This window comes from Asterias rubens, chromosome 3 (genome assembly GCF_902459465.1).
Source record: "Asterias rubens chromosome 3, eAstRub1.3, whole genome shotgun sequence".
Lineage (NCBI taxonomy): Eukaryota > Metazoa > Echinodermata > Asteroidea > Forcipulatida > Asteriidae > Asterias > Asterias rubens.
The window spans coordinates 13,206,913-13,225,728 of NC_047064.1; the positions used below are offsets into that span (position 1 = coordinate 13,206,913).

Below are 18,816 nucleotides of genomic sequence, written 5' to 3' on the forward strand. Positions count from 1 at the left end.
TTGCTCAGATTGCTGGGCGAAATTTGTTTGTTCTGGGCAAGCCGAACCAGCACCGCCCTACAGCGCCCACCGTGGCTACAACACTGCTTGGGAGTAAAAATGAACACAGGTGGAAATGGTGGATGCACATTTTTAAGGTCCTACTAGTTGCCGTCAACTCGCTTTGTGCCATAAATTTGTCGTCAACTCCTTGAATATACATTTAAAATTCCCTAAAGAGGCATAGAACTGTAAAGTATTCGCTCAAAGAGAATTTTTTGTAAAATTTAGGTTACATTTAGGTATAAAAAATTAGTTTTTTTCTTGTGACAAAATTATCTCATAGCAGCAAAATTATCTCATAGCAGCAAAATCGACAGCCGCCATCTTGCTTTTTCACAGTGCTTGCACAACATCGACAACAGAGGGCGCTTTCCTGCATTTGGAATAGTCTTGGCTCAAGATGTCAATGATCGGTACCGCAAAGTGTATTATGGACTGCGCGTTGTTTAAATTTATCGCTTGCTTCTTGGGTCAAGACTAATCCATACCTGCCATCTGCGTAGTGGTTGAGTTGACGGCACTAAGCGAGTTGACTTCTTGGGTAAGTTGACGGCAAGTGGTATGCCCATCCGTTGTCTTTCGTTTGTACTCAACTGGTCTTTTTCAAGTTTTGGCAAATTTTGCATCTAATCTTCATGTCAGTCAGGGGATGGCAGTCAATTTTTTTTGGGTGGTTGCCATCATTTATTTTTGATAAGTAGTAATTTTTAGTAGTATTTAAAAAAAATTTTTTGTAACATTGACTATTTTTCTGGATGGCCGCTAATCCAAAGTTTCTATGGTATAGCAAATTTATCTTTGATTGTGAATCGGTTTTGTCTAGCTGGGTGTTTACCTCTGGTCAGTAAAACACTAACAACAATTATGTACATTGGAAACCAGGTTCAAAGAAGTCTTGCCTATATATTCAACTTGAAAAACATGAAAGTGGTTGATTTCCATACGTACAGTTTGTACAAACAAACCTGGGCTGAATGTCTGTTATAAATGTGGAATTACTTTCCCAACATAATGGCCTTTTACTGTTGATACAGGGTACTTTTACATTTTCATTACCACTCTGATTCTGAAAAGACTACACAACAAGACAAAAACAAAATGTGTGGAGACCACACAGCATACTACAGAGACTGATTATAAATATCAATAATAATACAATTAGGTTCTTACACTTTTATGTACATTAGGCCTAAAGTCAACAAATCGCAGGTTCTCGATCAAGGCGCTGAGAAGAAAAAATGGAACGTGAGAGTTATTTTCGAATTGTTAAAGTTATCTAACTCATGAGCATTTTTTTTTTGAAAAGCAGAGCTGAGGTAGAAGAGCAGATGTCAGCTATGTGCCCGGTTTAATGGCTCTGCTTAATGTAGAATTCTGCGGCCCATTGAATGTGCTTTATTAACGGGTGCCGCAAGTGTACAATGTAGAAGTTGGTGGTAAGCAGTAGCCATGAAATTTGACCACTGATAACCCCTTATTTGTATGATGAAATGTGTGTGCCCTAAAATATACCAGCAGTAGCCAGTGCTATGTAAGCTTGAAGCTCCTACGAATGTGCAGTGTACATACACTTACAATAAGTAATGTATCATCTTGTCTTGTCACGATTGTCAATGTCATGTTGAACCTTGTTGCCGCTAGAGGGTACTGCATGTACCATGACCACATGTAATGTATTTGTGATTTACCCATTGGGCAGCGGCTTGGTACCAAGACTAATTTTAACACCTTTACGAAATGTGTCACACACACCCCTTAAAGCTGGATGTTCTGTTTTTCAAATCCATGAATAATGTAGACGTTACTTTTAGTTATGTTTCACTCCTAAGAACAGGCTTCCTCAGACTGGTGACCATGTCCAACAATGCTCAACAGGGCATACAACTTTCAGAACATTTTAAAGAGCCAATAAAGGATGATCTCAATATGTCAACTATTACCTTTTTATGGCCAAATAGACATCGTAGATACCGGTTAATTACCATTTTACTCTCAAAATTTGCATTTAGTAACGAATAACTCTAGTAAAAAAAGCACCCGGTCGCGCGGCCATTTTAGCCGAGGGTCACAAACGGCTTATCTATTATAATGACCTCTTGATGCCAGTGACGATATTCCCCTAATTCTCCTCACAGTATTCCAGCTTTGGCAAACTAAGGGCGCTATTTTCCACACCAAATAGCCGCCACTGACGTCACGATTCCTTTGTCGCGCAGGTTTGTTTGACCCCGCGTTTTTCAGAAATTTGGCTTGGAGCGTTCTGTAGAAAAACCATTTTTACCATGTTTTAACTTGAGGTAAGAGACTCGTTATACTTTTTTTATGTTTACTATAGACTCTAGCTATTAGAAAACTATAATATCTATATATTTTATCAACTATCTAGGAAATTTTGTTATGCCACCTTTTAGGCAAAGTTTTTTCTTTTAGAGCTGTTTACATACAATGCATGTCAGACAATCTCAACCATCTCTTATTTGAATCACAGAACTGGTTTAAATTTGCTCTACTTCTCACACAACCTGAACCCAAGGGTTTCCAGCTGGGTGATAAATGTAATCCACGGAAATTAAGTTTCATAATTTGTCTCATCTTCATTGATTAATACCTCCCCTCCTCATGTCACCAAGGACATCAAATGAAAGAAGCCCTTTCTATGTTTCTCATGTGGGAAAGCTACTCTAGCGTTCCAAATCCCATCTGACATTTTGTTTACACTCTGCTATTGTCTCTGGGTTTTCTATGAGTTGTATTCATGTTTTGTGCGGGCACCCTTTATTACTTGACTTATCCATTGATTGGGGTTTGGTGGCTGACTTGATCTATTATGAATCAGTTACAACAGTACATGTAGCAACAGTTTCAAGGATTCTCAAATGACAACATTAAGCCAAATGAAAATAAAAACATGTTTAGTGGACCCTTGCCCGCTTACTTTTGAGAGGCCACTTTCTGTTCATTTTTTCCTTGTTTTTGTTTAAGAAAAAATTATACATTTTAACGATCTCAGACGAAACAAATATATTAAAAAAAAACAAAAAAACAATCAGGTTGTCTTTAAAAATGTGTTGAGCGGCCATTTTGATAAAAGGAAAAAAGGCTGTCCTCCTTTAAAAAAAAAAAGGCATGACGCTAAACATGTTTTTATATCATTTGGCCATAGGATGTTTTTGTTGGAAAGTATTGTGGAGTTTCCTTCTTGGATGGGGCATGGATGGGGGGGCACTTGGGTCCAGTGGTTTTGAATGAGCATGCCAGCGCTTGGTCACAATGTTTATTACTGACGCAAGACTGAAACAATTAGTCCAAGAATGCATGAAAATTAAGATTGTAAACAGGGTGCTGAATGGAAAAGTTTCAACAATGACATTCTTGAGGTTGGTGGGGCAAAAATTCCCACAGTTGTTCCTCAATTACTGTTGATTTTGAAGAAGCAGAATTCATGCATTCCAAAATGTCCAGTTTCCCATAAAATGCACCAATGATCTGTTGTAAGAGTAGTCGTAAATACTTCAACAATTATTTTGCCATTATCCATAAAATCTTACTTTTGAAAGAAGCAATGACAATTTAGTAACTATGTGAGTTCTCTGGTTTCAACCAGAAATCTGTTTTATTTAAACCCCCCAAAAAAATTATAGGCCTTTTATTAATTTTAAGCAGAAATTTATAATGATGTAAAAAAAAAATTGATAAATATTTTGTTTTAAAATAATAGATGTTAAATTTACATTAATTTGGGTTTATACCCATGTGCACCGATGTGTGTTAGCACTGTAACTGTATGTTCAGTACTTTCCAGAGTTCTGTGAAAATAAACATGTAGTCATACATGTATTACTTAGGTGGGATTCTATTTTTTACTAAGAATAACGAGATAAAACCAATGGCAGAGCAAATTGCAGAATAGGGGTTTCAAAACCAAAGATACATGTTAGCAGGCTTTGCAAGGCTTCCCGCTTTGCACTCTATACGTTCAACAGCCTATCACACGTATAGGATTTGGTTTGCGGTAACACCATGTACTGTGTATCTACTTGCCAGGTAGAGTTTGTTCTTAGAGAACTGTCTTGCTTTTAAATTCTACTGCCGCGGAGTAGATAATTGGGGGTTTGGGAGGCTTCTCAGTTCTGAAAAGAACTGTCCTGTTTTTTAACTATTACCAGGGCGGCTGACTATCACATTCGTGATTTTGAGAAAAGATTCCCTTTAAAAAAAACATGGTTTGGACAATTTTCAGGGCTCGGCTGATAAAGCGCTGTTTGTTAGTGGAAGGTTGCAGTCCTGCCTGCCTGCCCCTTTGTAAATTGTTCTTTATTTAAACCCAACATTTACTTAAAAAGTAGACACTGTGCACATAGTACATCTAGGATAAAGAATGAATGAATGAATAGAAGTAAGGAATTTTATGTACTAGTTTCACATTGAGGATGAAGTAAAACATCCATCAATCTGAAGCTGACAAAAAATAACAATGAGCGACATTAACACCTGCAACACAATACAAAAGCTTAGTGTGGACCGTTTAGACCCTCTCTTCATTTCTGTTCGCACGCTTAAATAAAGAGCCATCCATCATAATGCTTCATGAAAAAGTGTTTTCTTTTTATATTTGATTGTTCATGGAATATTCACACTCTATGTAGAATGCCCTTTGAATCAAGAAATTTGAGTCTAACTGAAGAATGGCATACATTGTAACAATGCGTTAGGCTTTACAGTCCATACAATACTTGTGCACATATAGGGCTTGATGGATTAGTCACTAGCATTGATGTGAGTTCTCTCGATGAGAAAACTGCTTGGTGATTCAAACTTGGCTCTCAGGTAGCCCAGTGGGCTTGTCAAACACTAGCAACTGTACCCTCTTAATATATATTTGTTTAAGTTCCAGTGTGCATTTTACTCTATGATCTGATACACTGTATGACTGATGGTAGGCTTCAACAAAATCATGGGCTATTCAAATACAGCTGACTAGTCTAGAAGATCAGTCAAAAGAAAAAGGTAGTATTGACTGGCAGTCAGTTTAAAATTCAAACAAATAAATAAATTTACAGGTCTGTATGCTTCGGTTTTGAAAGGGCAAGGGCACCAATGCATTTTCTCTGTGGTAATGGGCACCCTAAGACTATGAGTAAATTGTAAATTTCTGCTGTATACATAGTACGTAGCATTCAAAGGGCACCAATGCAATGACCAGGGGGTATGGAGGTAACTGCCTTCGTTGTCTCCCTAAAGTATCAAGCCTGACTTTAACTTTTAAAATTATTAAGGAATTATCAAGTCAGTTTGCGCTGCGGTTCATTACCTGACTGTACATGTTTACAAAGAGTAAACATTTTAACATTTAGCCAAAACAGGGTTCTCCCCAGGTTTTTTTAAAACTGGGTGTATTCTGGAGCCAAACTTTGGAAGTTTTGCATAAACATGTTCTTCAGAATGTTTTCTACTTTGTGTTTTTCTTGGTTTTTAAAAGCCATATAGTACTGTGCAATATGGAGTATTTATGTTTTCTCTGGATGTGTTTTGTGAAAATAACAGCCGAATTGTCATCGAGTATCAGCAAAATTTTGCATTTCGAACCCTGTAATAAATCATGGTTTGAAAATGTCAATACTTTTCTCCAAATAAGCTTCTACACAGAATACATGATGTTGTTTTGTTGTGTATTTTGTACATTGTAATCACTGCATAGTGCACCAATAACAATGTGCCACCATGGAGTATTTAGCCTAGAGACTTGTTATCAATCAATCAGACCAAATGACTGAAGGGCGCTTAGCATCTATACTACACCTGACCTAATTTTTTGCTAGCGGCTGAAAACATTGCCCATTGTTCATGTTGTTCTCCATATGCTGTTGTCTACCCTGGTTTCCTTTCTTTTCCCCCAAGATTTTGACCCAAATCCCATGTCAGGGCCGGCACAGCTTGTCCCCAATGGTAATTGTGCAGTTTTGTGATTCAGATGTTTTGAAAATTATGAAAAGACATCTGCTCTGATTTTGTTGTTGACGGTTGTATTTGTATTAAGGTAAAAGGTGTGCTTACAATTGGCGGTTTTGCTTTGATCATGTTGATGTGATTCGCTTCACAAGCAAACCCACCGATTGGAGCGATATACAAGCTTGTCTTGAAACTGCATTTGTTTCCTTTTTAAATTTTTACATTTCAAGGGTTGTGTGTTTAGGTTGTACTTTCATGTACAATTGGCGGTTTCGCTTTGAAGTGACTCGCTCCACAAGCAAAAACTACCGATTGGAGCAGATTTATAAGTGTATCTTTTAAACTGCATTGGTGTTTTTCTAATCAGGACTTGCAATGTACAGGGTTGTGGGTTCAAATCCTCCAAGCTAACTGCTGATTTCACAAAGACTAGAATATTTATTAAGCATTGTCTTCTAGTTACTGTTTTAAATCACAATTTCTTGATTTAAGTGCATTTTGTTATTATACATGTAGACATTAAACCAGTGTTTGTATTCAAGAAAAATTGGCTGTTGCCAGCGTGATGGTTATATCCCCTTGTGGGAGTTTGCCAAGTTCCTCTGACGGGAAGATCATTTAACATACAAACAAGTGTTCAAGCACCGCATGGCCACAATGCGCATTACACAAGCACGTCTATAGGGACATTGCCTTCCAAAATGGTGCAACCAAATTATTGTGACACTGACATCTCAGGGCCCAACCCAATGTCATAGCTCGTGGAATCCTGTACCAATACATGTAAATCTGGCTTATAATGTAGATTCATGCGCTTGTCAGGGCTCAGTTACCAGAGAATTCTTCGGTGAGCAGTGAAACCATGGAGGAATAAATTAGAACTAAGCCTTGGGGTAATTTCATAGAGCTGCTAAAGCAAAATAAAATTGGCTTTAAAGGCAGTGGACACTATTGGCAATTACTCAAAATAATTATTAGCATAAAACCTTACTTGGTAACGAGTAATGGGGAGAGGTTGGTAGTATAAAACATTCATTCTCATTAGCGTGGTCAAGTCTAGCAACATGTAATCATTGCAATTGTGGTATCATTTTAAAGAGGAACAGTTCAGCTTTGCAATGATACCATTATTACAAATAGAGTATTAAATAATAACAAATATACTGGATTGAAAAAAGTTTCCTTACTTTTTGTGAGCAGTTTATTAATAGCTGTTGTTCACTTAGTATTAAGAATTGAGTGGAGTCTTGGCCGATAATCTGATTTTACTAAGCAAGGATTTGTTTGCTTGAAAGCAAAATTTTGTGCTTAAGCAGCTCCATGTTGGGTCAAACCATGTGTGTACAGTTATGCCTTAGTTATTTTTCTAAAACTTGTTCAAGCTCATTAAAAGATCAGTTCAAGGTACTTACTACCACAACCATGGAGCAAGGACAACAGTGTACTGGGGGGGGGGGGGGGGTGATCTGGTTGGCTTAGGAAAGAGGACAACAATTACAAATTTCTAACCTTGATTTTAAAATGGTGTAAATTGTCACTGTGTTTGATACTTCAAGTGCAATTTTTGTCTATGGTTCATTATACATTTTTGTAGAGAATTTTCAGTTTAATCCTGAATTCTGCTGAATGTTTTATAGTCAATGTTGGAATGTTCAGAATCAGTGGTTTTGCTGTCAGATGTAGTCATGATTCAAATTTCACTTGGAAGAAAAGTATAAAATCAAATTATTGTTCACCATTTCAACATGAGGTAGAGACCTGATAACTCCCCCCCCCCCCCCCACTTTCATGAGGATTCTATTGAAAAGTTCGCGTATTACAAAACGCAAACCGATCTTGGAGCCCCTCTTTAAACTTTTTTTGATTCGATGCCCATTTATTCTAGTAAAGCCAACGGTTGATTGTATTCATCATAATGGATTTAATTTTTGTTCATGTGTGCAATGTTTACATTTGTTGTTAAAGTAACAAATCCTTCTGAATAGTAACCCCGGTCAAAATTCAAGAGCAAATAGAGAGGGTTGCCGGGCAGCGTATAATTGTAGATAGCACTTGAGACACCTGGAGTGTTAGACAAAGACATTCCTGCCTATGAAGCATTGGATCATCAAATCCCTATGATCAAACATGCTTCAGATAAAATAAATAATAAATCAGGGATCAGTCGGACAAGCTTGAATCAGGAGGAGGGATTTGGGGTCTGGAACCCTCTTGGAAAAAAAACACAGGGCGAGGGTTAGCTACTGTTGCATAGGTTTCAGGCATAATATTCTTCCTACTTAAAGCTCGGTTCATACTTCCTGCATACGTCACTGCCCTGTTTTCGCTGCAAAATGTTTCACAGGAGGTGAGCACAGTTCGCATCATATTCGCATTTGCAGGAAATATGAACCAGGCTTTAGTCTGTTTGCCAATTTCTATTGCCCAGAAACAGCATTTAGCTTTCACCAAATAAGTTCAGTCTGAATTTCTTGCTATAATGCAAAATTGCTGGACGAAATCGTTCCCTGAAGCTCAACATTTAAATCTGTTGTTCATTTGGTGTCTTTGTAACAAATTGTAACAAACATGTCGGCCTGTGTGCTACGTTTTTGAAAGGGCATGGGCACCAAGGAGGGTTTCTCCTTGGTAGAGGGCACCCTATGGGAAAATTGTAAATTTCTACTGGGCATTTCAAGGGCACCAAGGCAATGACCTTGTGGCACGGAGGCAATCGCTTTCGTTGCCTCTGTGAAGTATTGGGCCTGGATTGTACCCAACACACATGATTGTGGCTGTGCACATTTCTGTCAAGTGTAAATTTTTTATCCATTATTTTGTGTCCATCCAGATTTTCTGTGACTGTGTCCGGAGCACCAGGCATCATGTGAGATTGGAACCAGTTTGTCATGTTTCACCCAACCTTACATTGGACTGGGAGAGATGTCACAGAGTCTACTGACATGGTACTTATTCTTTAAGATGTTGTAGTGTTTAGGCTATTTGTAGATTCCACTGACATGGTACTTAAACTGTAAGATGTTGTAGTGTTTAGGCTATTTGTAGTCCAGAAGGTCACTTGCTTTTAGAAGGCCACATTCTGTACTAAAGAAACATAAATTAATGGAGCCCTGGAATTTGACTCAAGGTAAGGCTGCAAGAGATTGTGTATAAAATGGATTTTGTGTAAAAGGCTGTCAGTACAGCAGCCGATTTCACAAATGCTAGGATTAATTCTATCTCAAGTTAGGACAAGTAACTCGCCCTAACTTACATTGTAGGATGGGTTCAATGCGTCTTTATGGCTATAGATATGGAACTGAACTTGTCCTGAGTCCTAAGATTAATCCTAAGTTCGAAAGAGTTTTGTGAAATCGACGGCAGAGAGTTGAAATTTCGCTTGATTTGAATTCACCATATTTTTGACCGCATGAGAGTGCTCAAAATAATTTTTGTATCATTTTAAGCTAATTGTTTAAAACAGTTTCATCAGCGGCTTTCTGTCACTTTAGTGCACCGTAGTTTTAGGTTGATTTGAGGTGGGTTATAACGGCTCCCTTTGTTTAAAAAATCTTATTGTCTGTGATGGATATGATGTCTCCGGTTGTATCAGTAGGAATGAATATATATCTCCGGAAGTACTAATAATATTTTGAAAGCGCTCTCACACGAACAAAAAATATTGGCATTTGGTTTGATTTGATTGGAATTGAATTGATTTGGTTTGATTTAAATTGATTTGATTCAATTTGATTTTATTTGAATTGGCTGAAATTTGCGCGGATTGCCTGCAATTCGGGCGGTTTTTTTTTTGTGCCTGATTTGCCAGCTTATGCATGGGGAGAACCCTAGACATATAAAAAAATAAACAGGGCTACATGTGTTTAGAAAAAGTTAACATCCAACACATTATTTACATTATGGATAAAAACAAGAAGGCAGTATAAAGTTGCCAAAGCTAAAGTTTGCACAAAGTTATAATGCAAATTATGACTCCCTTGACCCTTTTGGCTTTTGAGTTATTAGTATCTGGTAGGCCTACAGGCGACTTACATGTACATGGTGTCACTGCAAACCTTAACGTACTTGATACACTTTATTATGTAATGAAATTATCTTCATCGGTAAACCATGAATACTGCACTAGATGTGTGACTAATCCCGTAATGTGTAAATTAGCCACTAGATCGTTTTCTCATTCAAAGATTCCAAAACCGTGTCCCCTAGAGGCTGGTTAACCCTCTGTGGGGCTGTCGGGGGTTTTTTCGAAAAAAAGGAAGCAGAAGAAAAAAAAACTCCCGCCCCGGTCAGTTGATATTATACCCTTTGCTTTTTTGATGTTTCTCCGCGATCCAATTTGGCAATTTCAAAAGCCTGGTGATATCCCATTCATAGCTTAAAAGTGCAGCGGGGCATGTGTTAATACCTGAGTCATAGATCAGCAAACATTGACTGTGGACGGATTAAGGTTGATTTTTTAACAGTTAAAGTGGTCGCTTGGGGGTGGGGGGTTGGGTTGGAGGGAGGGGAGGGTTAATGGAAAGTAGATGGTACACGTAGATCGTGCAAAAGCACAAGGTCGGTAAGCTATAAAGGGTCGCCAATCTGCTCATGAATTTGTGATTTGATAATTGTTGAAAATTTTAAACCTTACTGCATTTAAGTATAATATGAACCTTAGGTTTTTGGAAATGTTTGATTCTTTTAACCCAATAGAAATGTAGATTATAGGGACTATAAAAAAGCTAATCTGTGGAAATTTCTATACTAAAGGTGGTCGCGTTTTTGAGATATCGCCGAAAAATCTGGAGCTGGAACAATCATAAGAATAATCTGTTATTGGCAAACACAATCTGATTAACGTACAGTTATAGTACTCAGCTTAAATGTTTGGGGATAAAACTTACAGTTTTTATAACCACATTACCTTGAATTGAGGTGATTCTCAAAAGCTGACTTCTACCCAAGTTAGTTTTTGTCATCAATTGTAAAATGAGTAACGAATACCTTCACTTAAAGCACTTCAACAGTCCCTATACATATTGTAGGGCCTACATATGTGTAGTACGGTATTTTATCTCATTATTTATTAGTTTAACTTTCCACTAAAATACAATGTTTAGCGTTTTCTGAGACTAGCAGGGTTCTCATACACAAACAGCAAAGAAACTGTCTCTCAGTTAATCACTTGGTCATAAAAGCATGGAAGGAGAAAATGGGGAAGACAGAAGCTCAGCTACTATACAGACATAGTTGCCAGGGATATGGGACAAGCTTCCAAATGATCTTCATGCAAAGACACCAAGGCATTTTCTCCTTGGTAAGGAGCACCCTGTGAGGAAATTGTAAATTTCTACTGGAGCATTTCAAGGGCACCAAGGCAATGACCAGGGGTCATAGAGGCAACAAATGCCTCCAGGAAGTATCAGGTCTGACCCTTGGCAGTTTGGGGATGGATATAAATGGGCAAATCTCAACATGATTCCAAAAGATAGAGAGAGTCTATGGATAATTTGCATTTATGTGCATTACTGAATTACATACGTACAAGCAGATCATTGAAAGTACATTTGGGTCCACATCCGACCAACCACTGGGTTCAGTCAATATTTGTAGAGCGGGAGGCTGAGACCGAGACTGCACTTTACTGCATCATGAAGTGAAGAAACCACTTGCTGACTGCCATCACGAGTCAAAATTTATTTGCTGTGTTCTGGTGGGGAGTAGGCTGATTAACAGCTAATTAGAACTTGTTTGATTAATGGCTGAGTCACCCTCCATTAGAGCTTAATGTTTGAATGGCCTAAAATGTATGTCAAACAGTACATTAATTTTTTACTTGGGAAAAAGGCACCTTGCCTTTGAGAAAGTGGTGCATTCATTTGGGAATGGTGTTGGAAAGTGCAATAGGCCTACAGTAATTGTGGCTTCTGTTAGTGTTTGAATATTAGTCACTCAGTAAAGCTCAAGGCTCAACATTTAGTATTTTCCTGCAAGGTATGTGGTACTACATTTGAATTTCAGCACATTGGCATATGCTGCCAATCAAACCGGGAACACTGGCGAGCCCCTTCTCTTTTCGAGTGCACTGGTTTCTTTTACACTCGTTGCACATAACTACATGTACGATACCAACAGCTTGACGTCCCATCCGAAGTTCGAAGCATCATGATTAATTGTTTTGCTTAAAAAGCATGGAGGGACACATGACCTGCATTGGAACCCTGCTGAACCCACACTCTGCTAATGCTCTTAACCGCCATGCCATACCTCCAGTGTGTGAACATTACCTGCAGTGTGTGAACATTACCTGCAGTGAGGGCCTTGTTGCCAACACATGCTGGCCTAAATCTTCCATTGTCTTAAAAACCACATAACACATTAATTTGGCAGCTCATATGCCATGATAACCTAAGCTGGACCATGTCACTTGATCTAGAGGGGTGTCAATCAAACGGAGTCAGCTGTTTTGATTTGGAGTGTGCACCGTTAAGTTTGATCTCCACTGTACAGTATTGTGAATGCAACCCAAGTTTAAATTGATCAGTAAAAACAGTTTGATGTTCTTAGGCATGACTTTAGTTTGCATGATGTGTTTATTTGTCCTAATATGATAACAAGATTATTATTTTTTTGTCAACCACAACTGATAACAACTGCTGCAGCATCTTAGCTTGTCAGATAATCATTGTACGCATGCCATCGCTCACTCTGGTAGTTGACATAAATTACATACACTGCATGTAATGACGTGCACATGGTGTACAATGTAATGTGTGATGCTTCATTGTTCATAACCATTCTAGACATCAAAATTCTACTTCACACGCCATGTACAACAAGGCGTGCCGGTCACTCCATCGCACAAAGTCACAATGGGTTGTAATTGAATTTGTAGTGGACAGAGATTGATTAGAGTCGCAGCATCTCCAGTGTACAATGTTCCCCCTCCCCCGCTCTGCTGCTCTCCTTGAAGCTAGGTACTCTAGTAATAGGACCACAGAGCTATCCATTTTATAGCTCCATGATAAGAGCCTGATAGGAGGTACACAATGTGCACATCACTCAAACCCATTGGCATATCTTGGGATGTAAAGTAGGATGAGGATTGAGGTGGAGTGAGGGTTAGCAAATTTGCTCAGGGAAACCCTTTAATATCATACACTAAACGAACATTGTACGTACACTGTATCAGGCCTGATACTTCATTGCCTCCAAGCCCCTAGTCATTGCCTTGGTGCCCTTGTAATGCTCCAGTAGAAACTTACAATTTCCTCTTAGGGTGCCCTTTACCAAGGAGAAAATGCCTTGGTGCCCTTGCCCTATGAAAAACCATGGAGAAAGAAGCGAGCATGCAGGCCTGCTGTATGTAATGTACATTACACTGTACCTACAATGTACACTGTACGTACCAACATTTGTAAGCCACAGCATCCTACTACATTGTACATGTTTGCAGCCTGAAGACACAGTGAATGATACAGTCTTCTAATCTAGCAAATGCATGCATACAAATTCAAATATTGTATTTTGTTCACTAACGCACTGTTTTTCTTGACTCAAATTTTTATGTTTGATTTTTTACACTTCACCGATATGTGTTTAAAAGCATTGTATACTCGGTACTTCCCATCGACAATCAAAAATACACCTGCACCATCATAATGTCACGTACGTATGTAGCTTGTTTTCCTTTTCATAAATAATTCAAAACAGCTTATTGCATATTCATGATAATGTATGATCCCCCACCCTATTATTAGCCGGCTATGTCATCTCTATTCGCAGCGGCAAACCATCATGGTTTATTTATGAGATGTATCCCATAGTGCTTTGAGATTCTCCTCATTGCCACAGGCTGGAGCGTTTCATGCCTGACTAAACAGACAGTCCAATATTAGAATCCCTTGATGAGGATGGGTCGTTCCATTTCGCGGGGAGGGGTTCCGTTGAAGCTGTCGAGCTGTCAGAATTGTCATTTGAAAGGTGTGGACTGTGTCGTGAGATTTATTCGTTATAGGTGAATAGTAACTGCGCGTCTTGAAGATGGTACAATATGCTCATTGCGTATTGAACAATTGCGTGAACTACGTGCATACATTGTCTTAGGTAACAGCCTGTATTTGCACCTGTAATTTACAGTTGCAAATACTTGAGGCATTTATAATTGTTAGAGTGCAGTCAATTTCTACTTGACTTAATGAAATAATTTCACATAATGCTGCTTACCACATCACTAGAAATAAATAAAAATACATCTAATTTTGGGGTCAGGAAAGTATGATCCTACAAAATATACATTTAAAAGGTGTAGAAAGTTGAATGACAGACTGTTTATGAGTTGCCATCATAAAGTTGTCATTTTGAAATTGCAATCTTCACTGTTTAGTCTGTGTGCTCCTGGGCCCGGTCTTATTTCAAAAGAGCTGCTTTAAATTGTGCGGAGTAGAAAAAGGTTACCAGCAAACAACCTTATTACACAATTTGTAACTGACAATCTGCTCGTTTTTGCTTGAAACCGTTACACATGTACAAATGTACACATGTATGCAATTCTTTCAGCTCAAAGATTTCCGGGAAATTTGGCCCGTGTCCAGATTGTAACCCTTCTGCCATTTATTATGTATCTTAAATTTTCTTGTCTGCTTTACAGGATTTGAAAGGATCTGTATACTTTTGGTAACCACTCCTGAAATTAATGGCAGTATATTCTTACTTGGTCAGAAGTACATGAACAGGCAGCTTTTGATAGTGTATTAAACCCTTTGAGAAACATTTAACCTCAAAATAATGTGGTTATACAGAAAAAATAGGCTTTTATTCCCCAAACTTGAACCTGAGAAACAGATTATGTAATTCTATTGCAGTCCTGCATGGACAAAGCCACTGCCGATTTTCTGCGATATCTCAATAATGCGACACTATTGGTAATTACTCAAAATAATTATCAGCATAAAACCTCACTTGGTTTTATAGGGAGAGGTTGATAGTATAAAACATTGTGAGAAACGCCTCCCTCTGAAGTGACGTAGTTTTCGAGAAAGAAGTAATTTTCCACGAATTTGATTTCAAGACCTCAAGTTTAGAATGTGAGGTCTCGATATCAAGCATTTGAAAGCATACAACTTTGTGTGACATGGGTGTTTTTTCTTTGATAGTTGTCTCCCAACTCCGGCGACCAATCAAGCTCAAATTTTCACAGGTTTGTTATTTTATGCATATATGTTGAGTACACCAAGTGAGAAGACTGGTCTTTAGCAATTACCAATAGTGTCCAGTGTCTTTAATTGAATAGAAGTGCAACAGCATTTGATAGTGTACAATATAAAGCATTTTGAGAATAACTCCATTGTGAAGTTTTGTTGTTATGGATAAATATCAGTTTAAAGTCCCCTATTCTTCCTGCGAGGACATACCCGCTCCGTATTTTCTGCTATATCTCCAAAAACGCTTCCACCTTTTGAAATGAAATTTTCACCGGTTAGTTTTGTTGTCTAAATTTTTAAAACAATCGAACAGTTCCAAACACCAATGCTTTTAAACAGCACAGTTCTTGAGATAACAGTTCCAAACACCAATGCTTTTAAACAGCACAGTTCTTGAGATGCAGTGTTAACAAGTCCAATGTCTTTCTTACACACATCTCAAAATGTACCCTGTAGACAGCATTGCATTGTAATAAATAAAACACCCTTGCATATTGAGCTACATGTACTGACTGCAATGGCAATGTTCACACTCAGCAACGCTTCGGCAGTCAGTCAGTCACCTACCATTGAGAATGGATGCGGCCACACATAGCATTAAGTCAGAATTAATCACCGCGGTACCATAAATGACATCATAGTGCGAGGGGGGAGAGCGTGAGAGAGAGAGAGAGAGAGAGCCGGTGAAGAGAATTGTGAATGAGTGTGTATAGTAGAATTATTATCCACTACTCTTCACCCTCCTGAAGGTGTGGCGTCAAGAACTTAACACCCGTGAGAAAAGACACAGAGTTTTGCGGTGTGAACGCTCCCCGAAAATCAGACTTGAGCCAGGAATCCATTGATAAACACCTTATATGTTTTGTCATCCTCTCAAGCATTGGATAAATATGGAAATTATGTCTTGTCGTTGGACTTTGTGTGACAGCTTCGCTAATGGCAACCATATTGTTTGATAGAAACGGCAAACACAGGTAAAACGCTTTCATGAGCATTTTGTGAGTACATGTTGTTTTACTGGACAGATTTTCCTCAAGACCCTTGAATGTCATGTCTTGGTTGTTGTATTCTTTTTGTAGGAACATTACAGAATTGATGAGAAAAAAAACTTGTTTAGGAGATCACAGATTTACATAAAACTTACACGGTATAATGATGATGATGATAAATGTACATGTTGAAAACATCCCTTGAAATATTTCTTTCTGAATTGTCATATTTGATGAGAAATAAATAAAACTAATTTCCTGTTAGGAGTTTATTGCTCAGTGAGCGTTTTATTAATTTTTATTTTGAATCGATGTCATGCAAAATGCGTAATCCTTTTTTTACTCTCTCTAGACCAAGATGGCCGTTCGATCTCAAACTTCTACAGGTTTGTCAGTTCATGTACATGTACAATGTGTATGGTGGATTATATCTGCTTACACTGCCAGCAACTATTTTGTTAGCAAAACCCATTTTGTAATGTTCCTTAAAACAAATTGTCAGGAGAAAAAAGAAGGAAAAAAAAACATTATTATGTCTAACTTGATGCTGTCTGGATCAAGTCGAGTTGCCAGCCATGTTGGAATGTGACTTGACAGAACATTCAGGTCCTCCTACATTGTATGTCAGTGTACAACAGACATACATTCATGTACATACTGTCTGCATATCATCAGTATCTTAATCAGAATGACTCACGTTCACATTAATTGCCATCATAAAGGCACATTGGAGTGGATCAAGGTTTTAGTCTAGTTGTGTGCACAGTGTTCAGTTTGCTCTGATAGCAGAGTCTTCACAGATATCTATTAACTTTCACTTCTCTTTTGTTTTCATCTCAAAGCGCATAGAGACTGTGCGACTCTGTGATTGTGATATGCGCTCTACAAAAATTGTTCATTATTATTAGTTAGAAGGGTGTGTTCACATTTCAGTACATTATGGAAAATGTACTTGGGACATTTCTTCAGTGCGCTTGCCTTGTTATTGGACACACAGTGCACACAAGATGTACTTGGTGGGATTTATTGACATCGTCACTTTGTGACCATGAGGTCAAATTGCAGGACAATTTTCAAGATATAGAAGAGTTTGCGGTAACACCATGTAATGACTATCTCTAAATGAGTTGGGGTGGTTCTGAAAACCACCCCACCCCACCCCAACTCATTTAGAGATAGTCATTACATGGTGTTACCGCAAACTCTTCTATATCTTATTTCCACCATACAAAGTTTCAAATCCTATTTAATTTTCAAGATAAAAACATCAAAATCTAAGCTTAGACAAGAATTGAAGCAAAATTTAAAAATTGGAAAATAACCAAAATAAGAGGAAATAAAATACACACAATGCACAGATTTGTAAATTTCAAATCTGCTAAAAGTATATTCAATTAAACTTTAAAAACAGCTTTGTATAGACCTTTACTATGCTGCCTCCACCTTGGTCATAATCCTTGTATCGAGAACAATAATGAATGCAAACAATTATTTTGCACTTAGGAACCTGACTAGTTTGTTTTTCCGGCCTCGGTTTGGTAACATTGATATCAATGGGAGAGATTCAAGATGGCTGCACCATGATAAAGGTCTATTGTACAATTCTCAAAAGGCAAGCCTTACAGCAAACCTACATTTCTGTTCAATACCTACAATGTATACAGTCAGCTCTCTTTATAACAATATCGATGGGACTGGCCAAATTACCTCTGTATAGCAGGATGGTACAACCCTCTATGCATACAAGAGGACAGCAAAACAAAGAAACTAAAAGCAGAATTGGGATTCATGACTTCAGAATGGAGACTCTTTATAACAGTGCTCTTTTTAACGAGGGTTGACTGTATGTATCAGGGGAAATACCTGCCAAATACCCCCCCCCCCCCCGCCAAAGATGTACAGTATAGATATCTGTTACCCTTTACAAAATTGTGCATACTTAATTAATACCATAGTTACAATAGAGCTGGAGAGCCTCCTGCGGAAACTGTAACATATTTTTCATTGATGTATGGAATTTATAGGAACCCATCTTTATTTAAATCATCTTTTTCTACACAAAGTATTAAAATACTGATTGGATTATGTGAGATAACAAGTCTGCAATTATAAACCAAGCCAGCCCTAGAAGTATTGATTTCTAAACACAACAAATCCTTTAAAAAAAATCCTAAGCAGTGCCGCCGGCTGGGCGTAATCCATCCATACGGTTTACTCATGCATTCCATTTCATACCTCACACTAAAAAAAAAGTATTATTTTGTTTTCTTATTCCATAAGTCCCCCCGAATTGGAACTGTCTTGGAATGCGTAAGGAAAGCCCATCCATTACACCTTGTCCAGAAGCGATAAAGAAAAAGAAGACACAGGAAAAAACGAAAAACTATACATGTATCTGGCCAAGGGGCTTCATGAATAAGACGTATTGATTTGAGACTAATTTCTTTTGTCAGTGGAAATAATCCCGCTAGCTGGATGGATATTGGGGTATCAAATTTATTGAGCTATGGTTTGCTGGAGGTGTAGAGTAAGTTGGAAGATTGTCCGTGATGACACAATGACCACAGATCGATCGGGATCCATGGGGCATGGTGGACACGGGGAAGGATATTCAGTAAGATTCTGGTAACTTTGTAGAGAAAGCCTGAATC

General features: G+C 38.1%; 1 protein-coding gene across 2 annotated transcripts in view; it reads left to right on the top strand.

The window, feature by feature from the left end:
* Positions 1–18,816, top strand: part of LOC117287799 (adenomatous polyposis coli protein 2-like) — a 35,827-nt gene that overhangs the window by 1,905 nt on the left and 15,106 nt on the right. Inside the window, exon 2 of one of the 2 annotated variants that reach the window (XM_033768320.1) lies at positions 8,822–8,936. Coding sequence is in view for 1 of the 2 variants with exons in the window: in XM_033768319.1 (XP_033624210.1) it covers positions 16,113–16,150 (38 nt within the window). In the remaining variant the exon portion in view is untranslated. Of the gene's footprint in view, positions 1–8,821; positions 8,937–15,867; positions 16,151–18,816 lie in introns of those variants that run through there. The other variant, XM_033768319.1, reaches the window with a different exon arrangement.